This window comes from Zonotrichia leucophrys, chromosome 1A (assembly GCF_028769735.1).
Source record: "Zonotrichia leucophrys gambelii isolate GWCS_2022_RI chromosome 1A, RI_Zleu_2.0, whole genome shotgun sequence".
NCBI classification, from domain to species: Eukaryota; Metazoa; Chordata; class Aves; order Passeriformes; family Passerellidae; genus Zonotrichia; species Zonotrichia leucophrys.
In genome coordinates, this window is record NC_088170.1 from 39,452,353 (window position 1) to 39,462,838 (window position 10,486).

Consider the following 10,486-nt stretch of genomic DNA (forward strand, 5'->3'; position numbering starts at 1 on the left):
AAGAATGCATTCCTTAGGTCAAAAGACAGAGGAGGATCAGGAAAGAACTCTTTATTTCCCATAAATACAGCAGATTCTTCGCGCCGGGCGTCTCGTTTTAAATGTTTGTTTTCTTCCATTTACAGAATTTTGCACTGAAAATATATACAAGTCTATTCAAGAACCAAACAAGATCTGCAAAGAAAAAACCCATACAAAACCCTGAAGAGACGGGAAAGGGAAGTAAGACAGCAGAATCCCAGCATAAAGACCTTGCTTCCCCCTCCCCTTTACTGCCTGCTGTGCCCAGCTCTGAGACACATCATCTTTGCTGCCTGCTGTGCCCAGCTCTGAGACACATCATCTTTGCTGCCTGAGCCTCGAGTGTGAGGCACCGTGCTCATCTCCATCTCTCACATGCTTCCTTCAACCTCTGGCAAGCCACTGCAGAGCACAGCTTGCCTCTGCTTTTTATGATCAGGCTCTCTCCAAACCAGCTTAGGGATGGGAAGCAGCTTCCATGGTCCTAAGTCCCATGGGATTGGGGATTGCTTGGGATGTGCTACCCTCAGTCTCCTCGGTGCTGCAGATCCCAGCTCTTGTGTCACAGTGATCAGGCAGCTGGGGCGAGCCCCCTCCCCGCCACAGGGAGCCAGGCCTGCCCTCAGCTGCAGCAAAGGTGCACAAGGCACAGCTGAACCCCCCCGTGCCCCAGTGCAGAGCTTGGTGGTGATGAGCTGGGCTCCCATCTCCCCCATCTCCCAGCCCATCACTCACCCCTCTGCGAGAGGACACTCAAGAGCTGAGAAAACCCTCCTGCCCCACCGAGCTCTCCAGCCCAGCCGGGGAAAGGAAGCGTCACTGCTGCTTCCTCTCCCCATCTGTCAGGAGGCTGCAGGCAGTCTCAACCCCCAGAGCATGCCCCTCTCTGGCCACCATTCCCACAGCTTGCTATGATAGATAAAGGCTGTGGGAATGGTTCCTACCATGCCGTAGGGGCTCAGAACGCCAGCTGAAGGGGCGGGGAAGGCACAGAGCAAGCCCTTCCTAGCCCCTGAGGCCCCACCTCTCACCAACAGCTCTGTAAGCAGCTAGGACAGATATGTGATGATCACTCCCCCTGAGCCCCCCCAAAGCAGAGACAGCTGTCTGCTCTCTGGTGCTGGAGAGATACCTAGGCTCTGCTCAGCCCAGTTCCTCATCAGCTCCAGTGTGATCCCACATGGACCACATGGAATCACTGGGGCCCAGCTCTAAGGAGGGGGCAAGGGGGCAAGAGAGAGCACCATAGAGCACGAAGTAGCTGAAGGGCTGAGAAGTGTGGAGGGAGCAGACAAGGAAAAGGATCTTCCTTTGCTAGGCCTTGCCCTGGGCTGAGGCTGTTAAAGCTCCCCATCCTTGTTCCCCTATGCACCTAAAGCAGGAAAGCAGGGTTAGAAGAGAAGCTGGACAGACTGGGGAGGGAGTGTCATCTTCAGAAGAGCAGGGAAGGCAACTGTTCACACACATGAAGCTTTCCACTCCACTTCTAGTCCTGTGAGATTAACATCTGCTGGCATCTCTGCTCTCCTCCTTGAGGCATGCTCCCTCTGGCCCTTGCCTGGCCATCTGGAGAACAGAGCGTGAGCACCAGCCCCCAGCCACCCTCCCATTTCCTCTGGCTGCTCCAGCCCCATAGGGTTGGCTTCCCAAGGAATCTGCAGTGTAGTGCCTGCAACATGTGGCCCTAAAGGTTTCCCCAAGATTCTGGTGGGGGAAACTGGTCCACATCCCCAATTTCATTGTAGGTTTGCTCTCCCATGGTGAAGGTTAGTTTGTACCGTAGCCTCACTTTCTCCTAGAGATGGGAGAAAAAGGAAGAAAGGCATGAGGCACAAACCATTCACATCTCAGATGCTGCTGAGTAGAGGGAACAGGGATAGGGTAGCGAGGCTTTGCCTAAGCACCAAGACCAGCCCCTGTTCATGCCCCAGGGACAGTGCTGTTACCTTCTGTGGGTTAGCGAGCAGCAGGACTTGGGTGATGGCACTGGGGTGGACGATGGGATTGAACGCTGGCAGCTCCGTGCCTGAGGGAGGCTGCAGCTTCACCTTCATTATCTAGGGAGAGAGTGAGAGGAGAGAGTGACCACATTCCTGAGAGTGACTTGGCAGCCAGAAGCTCTGCTGCACTTGGGAAGCTCTGCTGTCTAGTCAAAGAGAAAAGCATTGTGCTAATCTGAAGGCATCAGAATTTGCTCCCATGCCCAGGGAGCTCTCTCCATCCACCCAGTTTTCCTGCAGAAGTAGAATAATGCTTTGCCCAGTTTGGGACCTCAGCCCCAGCAGCTGTCTTACCTTGGGGACGGCAGACTGAAAGACAATATTGCGGATGGGCTGCGGGGCCGTGCTCAGCATAGAAATCACCACCACAAGCACGTCAGGCCTCTCAGGCAGGGCATCCTTAGCAAAGTGGAAGAGGACACGGAAGCCATGCTGATCATACACTGTCACAGGGAGGATGCTGCCTGTGGGAAAGGCAGGGACACAGCAGTCAGCCAGGAGGGAATTGGCCTGACAGTACCTTTCCCCATCATCCTAGTGACGGAGACACCATTCCTCTCCAGCCTCCACAAAATCCAACAAGCAAGAAGTTTCTTCACATTCTACCCTTCCATGTGTGCAGGGCTGAATCCCCCCATGCCTGCCCCCCTATTTTTCCCCAGCTCACTGGGTTTGATTGACTCCAGAGGCACAGTGATGTTGGCCAGCGAGATCTCCTGGGGCAGCGCAGTGGCAGGAGGCCGTGGTGGCACTGCAGTACTTCCTGCTGGTGCGGTGGCAGCTTTTGGAAGTGTGGCAGGGGCAGGCAGCTCTGAGGTCAGAGGCAGCGTGGGGTTAGGGGAAATACTCTGGAGTACAGGCAGAGCACTGGGATTGTGGGCTGCAGTGCCAGAGCTGCTCCTGTTCTGCAGATCCCTCAGGGTGAGCCGAGGGGGTGGCTGCTGCTTCTCCCTACAGGGGGAGAGATCGAGCGGAACAGGGCACTGAAATGCTGTCCAGCACCCAGAAATGGAAACAAGGGCAAGAGATGCCAGACTGCACTACCTAGTGCTTACCATCGCACTTGCTGAGATTCTGGAGGCAAAGACTGCTGCAGCAGAGTCTTGCCCAGGAGGTCCAGGTCATCCAGGCCACTGCTGCTAGGAGATGGTTTTGGGGAGGATGCACCAGCATCTGCTTTGACTGGTGCTGTTGCCATGATAGGGGTGATACTGAGCTCATTGCTGTCTGATGACTGTGAAAAGAGCACGGAGGAGAGCCCCAAAGCAGGGTTGCATATCAGCACCAGCTGTAACATGTTTCCCTGCCTTCATTTGAGGGAGCTTTTACCACCCTCCCACCCTCTGCCCTAGCTCCCAGTGCATTACCTGGAAGCTGTTCCAGCCGCTGCTGTCACTGGCCTGGACAGGATGTGGTGCTGGGTCATTCAGACCTGCCAGGAGTATAAGCAAACATTCAGCTTACCTACCAAATCAGTAAGAGCATTAAACATGGCCTGAGTAAGACACAGAAGCAGCAGGGCAGAACTGCCAATGTGGTCTCCATCTCTGGCCCCCATCCTTACATGGGGGAGAGCCAGGAGGGTGACAGTGGCTTTTTTCTGTCCAGATGGCTTCATTTATAGTTCATGTCTCACTGTAATCAGCAGAAAAATGACTGCTACTGAGCTGACCAATCTGGCTGACCATGTTGTCTACTTGATGCTGTTGTACTCAAAAGCACTTGCCTTAGGAAACAGACACTTTGTTGTGCAAAGCAGGACTCTAGAGCATTCTAGGAGTGACACTTTACATGAGTTCATGTCAACAGTTCTGGAAGTACCCTGCATCTGTTGTCAGTTCATGACTTCAAGAGCATGCAGAAAACACGAGGAGCTGGGGGTGACCCACCCTTGTGATCCCATCTGGGGATGGCCATTGCATCACTCTTGATTTACCTGCCAGGTCAGTTTACCCAGAGCAAATCGGTGGGCACATTCCTACAGGCTCTCTCTGACTAGCCAGGAAAACACCATGGGACTGAAGTTCAGAATTGTAGCAGAGTCCTTCCCTCCTCTCCCTCACACTAAATGAAAGAACCTCTTTGTCTTTCATTATTCACTTCTACCAGAGCTCTCTCTTATTCATGTTCCTGCCAAAGAAGAACTATCTAGAGTCAAAGAATGAAGAACTTTTCTCTGGATTTCTCACCTAAAGACATGAGTTCATCATCCAGCAAGGAGACAGAGCCAGCTTGGTCAGGCACAGGGACTGCTGAGCCACCTGAAAGGGTGGGCAAGGCTGGGTGGGAAGGGCCTGTTGCTGGAAGCTCCAGGCCAGACAGATCTAGAAGTGCTGAGGTGCTGCCTGCAAAAAGAAAAGACTCTGAAAACGTTGTCCAGTCCTTATGCAATGTGGTGAGGCCTCGCTCCCATCCTTCCTCACACCCGCTGCTCTCCCTTCCAGTTCCCCTTCTTCATGCACCAGTCACATCCACAAGCCATTTCCTTATCTCACCAGCCCCACTCTAAGCTCCTGCAGGTTTCCCCTTTCCACTTCTCTCAGTCCTCTCTTACTCTGCAAGAAACCAGCAACAGGGTCCCTCTGCTTGACCTTCCTGTCCCCATTCTTCAAGTCTCCTCACCTCGAAGGGGACTGGCCACCGTCTCCCCATTGATCTCTTCTCCCCGTACAAGCTGCTTGTAGAGATTGATCACCTGGGTCAGATTGTCATTGGCTTGCAGAATCTCCGCTGAAAACAAGTGTGAAACAGTGAAGAGAGTAACTCTTATACCCTAAGTCTGTCTGTTTCTCCCAAGCAAGGCCCAAGTTGCTGCAAACAAAACCACTGCAGAGAGTGTTTCCACCATTGCTACTGCAGGCTGCACCAGGCTACACTGACAGCTCCAGGGCAGGCTCAGCAGGAAGGAGAAAGGTCAGATATGTTTACCTAGAGCTTCATCATTGTCTTCTGTGTCACTGGCGAGCCGGAAAAGCATGGGCCTCATGCGCTCACAGCGCTGATACAGCTCCTGGGACAGCAGAGAAACAGTCATAAGGTGAGCATGCTGAGCAGCGGGACGCTCAGCTGGGTGTGCAAAATAGGCAGGAGGATGAGGGGATAAGGGTCACCCATTTCTGCTAAGCCCAAGGAGGATTCTGGGATTGCCTTTCCTCACCTTCATTAGGTCCTCATTGCTTTCCGTTGTCTCCCCCTTGCTGTAGTTTGTCACCATCTCTGTCAGCAGCTTCACGTTGTTGTTCACCTCCTCAATGGCATTAACCCTCTTGGAGATCTTCTCCATGCGCTTTTGGTCCTGGAGGGGAAGCACATGGGGAAGGATGTCCTCACCTGGAGAGGAGGAAGGCCAGGCCAACCAGCCAGCCTGGACTAAAGCCCAGCAACACTGCCCTCAAAACAGCTCCCACTCCAGTGGAAAACTCCAGGTCATCTCAGGGCAGGAACATGTCAGACAGGGATGGAATTGCTGTGGATCTTGTGCTGCAGCAGGGCTTGGGCCACAGAATGCACTCAGAGCCATTCCTTCAAGTAGCCAGGGGATGGCAGAACTCACACAAGGACTCTTTCACAGCTGCCGCACCCAAATTTTGGGCAGAAGCTCCATATGCCTTGAGGTCATGAGGTCACAAAGCCAGTCCTCCTTTGGTGCCAGCCATCACCACCCAGACAATGACCCCCCAGCTCCCTTCTTCCCCAGTCACACCTCCTGAACCATCTCCTTGATGAGCTTGTTGGCAGCCCGGAGATCCTCAGGATGGGAACTTTTCAGGAGGCGAGCCAGCGTCTGCAAAAGAGAAGGGACTCCTGAGCCCAAGCTGAGGGATGGCAGCCAGAGTCACTCTTGCATCACTAGAGCCAAGAGCTGACACCATCCCGAACCTGTATCTGGCAGTGGACAACTCCAATCATTTAGAAAGCCCAGCCACAGGAGCCTGTGGGCTATCAGAGACCAGAGAGAGAAGTACAACTGGCTTGGCTTTTCCTCTTGTAGTTCTGGTTATGCAAGCTAGGTCTTTCCCTGAAGATCCCCTGCATTCAAAACCTGCTCTGGCCTGCCCATTACCCACCATGGAGAGTCTGGGGTGCAGCAGCACTGAGACAGGAAGAGAGCCTGGTTTATGCAAGAATTGCCATGGCATTGTAATAGACTCCCACTTGGACTTGTTCACATGTCTCTTTGCTGGTGGTGAGAGAGAGCTCCCACTTCCTCTCCACAGTCAGTGAACTGCCCATCTTCAAATCCTCATTTTCAGACTGTGACCCATGGAGGCAAACTATATCCCTTACAGCAAAGTGGCATCACACTCCTGCTGTAGAACTAGACCCAGAGGAGCCCAGTACTTGCTTAAATGTATCAGCACTCATAGTGCAGAGGTTTGCCTGAGTGGTGACACAATTCTGATGGACAGACAACACAGGATGGGTCCAGGTAGCTATAAGTGGTTGGGCAATAGGCAGATTGCAGTGCTGGGGGTGGGGAAGAGATAACAGCAGCAGCATCTGGGGCTGAGATTTAAACTTCATGGCCAGATAACTCCAAAGTCTAGAGAGCTCACAGCAGCAAACCTCCCCAGACCTGCTTGGGCCAATGTCAGTGCCTCACCCTTTGCACCATCCTGCAGCTAAGTGCTCCAAAGGTCAAACAGACCCACATGCCCCACTCCTCTGGATATTTCCTTTGTCATGATTTTGGAACAGGCCCTCAGCATTCCTGTGATGCATTTTCTGAAGGACAGCAGGGACTTTGACTCTCCCACATCAGGGGGACATAAGGTACTGGAGCAGGAAGATGATGCCTACTGTCCCTCTCCTTGCACAGAGCCTTTACCTTGGATTTTTCTTCATCATCAAAGATGATGTTCTTGGGTCGAGGAGGAGGCGGTGGGAAAGGAGCGTCATCAGGAAGTTTGGGGTCACACTTGACAATCCCTGCAGTAGAAGGAGAGATCAGGAGGACTCACCCACGCAGGAATGGCACTGCCACCCAGGTCTTTTTTCCCTAATGGCCCAACAAATCCAGCTGGGACTGAGGGTGTGTGGGTTAGCTCCTGTTACACAAGATCCTGATTGTGTTTCCATTCCCCATAAATATCCTTGCTTAGAAAATTCCAGCCTATACTGCTGAAGTACTTGCAGCCCTTCAGCCCCAGACCTTTCCAGTGCCCCATCTCCCACGTGAGCAGGCAGATGAGCCCTCCAACCCAGCAACTCCCTCTGCTCAGCCAGGAGCCCCAAGGCACCTGCTCTGTCTCCTGACCCTGGTGCTGAGTCAGACTGATGGATGCCCTGGGTCTGGGCAGAAGGAAGGGAGAGCTTGTTTCAGATTTCTCCCAGACAAAAAATGAAGGTGGACAAAACTATCTGTCCACTGCCCCTTCCAGACCACTACCTCTCACCTTGTTTCTTCAGCATCTGGTAGGCTTCAGTAATCTTCACCTCATGAGGCAGCCCTAATGTCCAGCTGTACATGAGCTCCAGGATCTTTGACTTCACTTTCTCTGACGTCCGGCTGCCAAGATACTAGGGGAAGAGAAAAGAGGAGGCATGAAGCTGATCTGAGCCTTTGCAAGTCTGGACTGTTCCTCTCCTCGCCCTCCCAGGAGAAGTGAGACCGTTCCCAATGGCACAAGGAGGAAAGAGGAAGCAGGCAACAAAGCTCACGAGGGCCTTGCAACACATGCTATGCTGTGCCTGGTTTCCATCACAGGAAAAACAAGAGGTGTGAGAAATGCTGCAGCAGCAGCTGCTCAGTGACAGGTGGGAAGGCTCAGGCAGGTCTCCTGTCACCTTGTGAAGGGAAGGGTCCTGTGAAAAGAAGCTGCTCAGCAAGGCAGCCCTCTGGGAGAGGGGTGTGGGTAACAGTCTCAGAGGCAGGGCCCTGAGCAAGGTGAGCCCCAGCTGACCAGCACCCAGCAGGTGCCATGCAATCATCCTGCAGCCTTCTCACATGGGTCTGATGGGAGCACAGCTGGTACAAACAGTGCATGTGCCACCAGAAACAAGTGGCTTAAGGCAGAGAACATACTCTAGGGTGCCAAGCAAGAGAACTTTAGGATGCTGCTATCACTGTCTGGGGCTATTCATCATCACAGATCACAAGCTGTGACTGGCAGACAAAGGTTTTCCTTAGTCATATTTAGCCTGGGTTCCCTTAACTCTACGCTTGCTGGTGTTCACTGCCTTGACTGAAGCAGGGGAGCCTGCACAGCTTGTTCTGCTGCAGGAACAGCAGCATCAGCACAGGAGCAGGTACTGACTTGGTCCTTCAGATGGACTCACCAGAACACCCCTGACCAAGCCTGGGCTTGCCCTCCAAGAGTGTCTCAGTCAGGTTGGGACACCCCAAAGAGACATGGTCCTGTCGCAGCTGGGGGATGTTCCTGAGCACATGCAGCACAGACAGAGCCCTACAGGGATGCAGGGAAAGTGACTCCAGGCACGCACATGAGCTCAGCTGTCTCACAAGTGCTGGCTGCACCATGTCCAGTTGGTGCTCAGCTTCCTACAACAAGAATCAGCCTGGAGTAGCGGGGTGAAAACTTACTTCCCACCAGAAAACTCACCAGGAAACAAGGACTAGATCTCCTACTAACACTGTCCTATTTGGCCCATGTCCCAGTGGGTGTCTGACCTTTTTTCTCAGCCACCACTTTTTCCCAAAGCCCTCCTGCCACCGGGCAGCATTCCCTTCCAGCACGATGCCTCAAGACCCACCTTAGGGGACACCACCTTGATGAGCTCGTTGAGGAAGCGGAACTTGCCCACCTCATCGTGGAAGCGTTTGCCACAGCTCTTCATGCACGACTCCAGCACCTGGGGAGAGCGGCCACGTGAGTGCCAGCATGGGGCCAGCAGCAGGGTCAGGAGCCTGCTCCTTCCTGCTTGCCCCTCACCAGGTACAGAGCCTGTGGCTACTGTCACAGCAGCACAAAGGGACATCCCCTGCTCCCTCCCGGGTGCTCAAGCACCCTCCCACAGGGAAGAAAGATTCCCATCTTTGGGGCCAGTTTTTGCAGAGATGGCTGAACAGCCCACTCAAAGGGTTACCCTTAGAGAGGTCACAAACACCAGGGTTTCAAAGTAGGGATCCACAACATGATTAAGAATCATTGAATCCTTTAGGTTGGAAAGTATCATCAAGATCATACAGTCCAACCATTAACACAGCACTGCCAAGGCCACCACAACAAAAGCCAAAAAGCTTCTCATTCAACTTCAACAGGCTCTGATCCTTCTAGGAACAGAACCTCTCCAAGTAACCTCTCCTGACTTGTGGAACCACCTTCAGTCCCTCTCCCACCCAAGGGCCCAGGTGCTCCAGGGCTTTCTCAGACTGAGTTCAGAGGGAATTCAAAGGTTCCTGTGCTTCTCCAGTCAAGCTGGAGCATCTCCACACCCTGCCCCTCCATCTAGTTCTACCAGCCTGCAGATGCCCTTACCGTGAGGGCCTGGATAGCTTCCCATTCCTGTGGAGACTGGATCTTGTGGGCAAGAAGCCGGGTGGCAAGCGGAGGACTGGAAGGAGTGAGGGGAAAAGAAAAGCTCGCCGGTTATTGACAAAATGTCTGGTACCTGCATTTCTGTCTGGGAATCCAGAGCTGAAAAGCATGTTGCAAGCTGAAGGTGCTGATAAAGCACTAAGACACCTCAAAATCCGGAGGGAACCATTCATTAGCAGACCCCCCACCTACCCCCACCTCAAGGGCCTTCATGCCTATTCAGCTTTTGGGACAATCCCATTGGATTTTGCTGGGTGGGAAATCATAACCAGGCCTGTGACCTGGAGACGCCTGGGGAAAGGACAAAGCACTTACCCCTCCAGCTCCTTATTGAGCTGCTCACAGAACGCATTGATACCATCCCAGTCCAGGTCCTTGTTCAGGGGGTTTGTGGCTTTGTCTGCGGGCAGGAGGAGGGGACGGTGAGAAGAAAAACCCAACAGGCTCCTACTGTGTGGAAGGACATCATTGATGCCACTCCCTCCCTGCCAACTCCAGCGGGTGCAGCAGCAGCAGGGGACGGCGTAGGAGGAGAAACACACTCGTGTCCACTCGCCCCTTCCCACGGCAGTCCTGTGCACCAACTCTGGCTCCCTCCTCCCTGCTGACCCACCGTACCCCTGCCTCCGGCTGGGCCCTGGGGTCTCACAGCGCCCGCAGCCCCCCCTCCCTCACAGCCCCCCTCCCTCATAGCCCTGCGCCCCCCGCGCCCGCCCCGCCCCACTGGGAGGGCAGCGGTGGTCGCAGCCGCACTCACTGATGCGCGCCTCCAGCGTTTCGGGCTCCATGTCGGCGGCCCGCGGCTCCTCAGCGGGGCAGCGCCGCTCCGCCGCCCTGCCGCCGGGCCCGGCGCGGCCGCGCCATGGAGAGCCGCGATCGCTCTGGCCACCGAGAGCCGGAAGTCGGCCGCGCGGAGCGCCGCTCCGCTGCCAGCGCGCCCCCTGGCGGCCCGCGCTCCCGCTGCAC

General features: G+C 54.3%; 1 protein-coding gene across 1 annotated transcript; it reads right to left on the reverse strand.

The window, feature by feature from the left end:
- Positions 1-36: 36 nt before the first annotated feature.
- GGA1 (golgi associated, gamma adaptin ear containing, ARF binding protein 1) lies at positions 37-10,436 on the reverse strand. The gene is made up of 17 exons (XM_064702440.1): positions 10,278-10,436; positions 9,836-9,920; positions 9,461-9,536; positions 8,736-8,834; positions 7,418-7,541; positions 6,850-6,950; positions 5,725-5,805; positions 5,179-5,316; positions 4,950-5,031; positions 4,644-4,751; positions 4,211-4,366; positions 3,389-3,453; positions 3,077-3,255; positions 2,689-2,972; positions 2,316-2,485; positions 1,968-2,078; positions 37-1,816 (listed from the first exon to the last, which is right to left on the reverse strand). Exons 1-17 carry the CDS (start codon positions 10,306-10,308, stop codon positions 1,706-1,708), a joined length of 2,001 nt encoding a protein of 666 aa, XP_064558510.1. The 5' UTR covers positions 10,309-10,436; the 3' UTR covers positions 37-1,705.
- Positions 10,437-10,486: the final 50 nt, after the last annotated feature.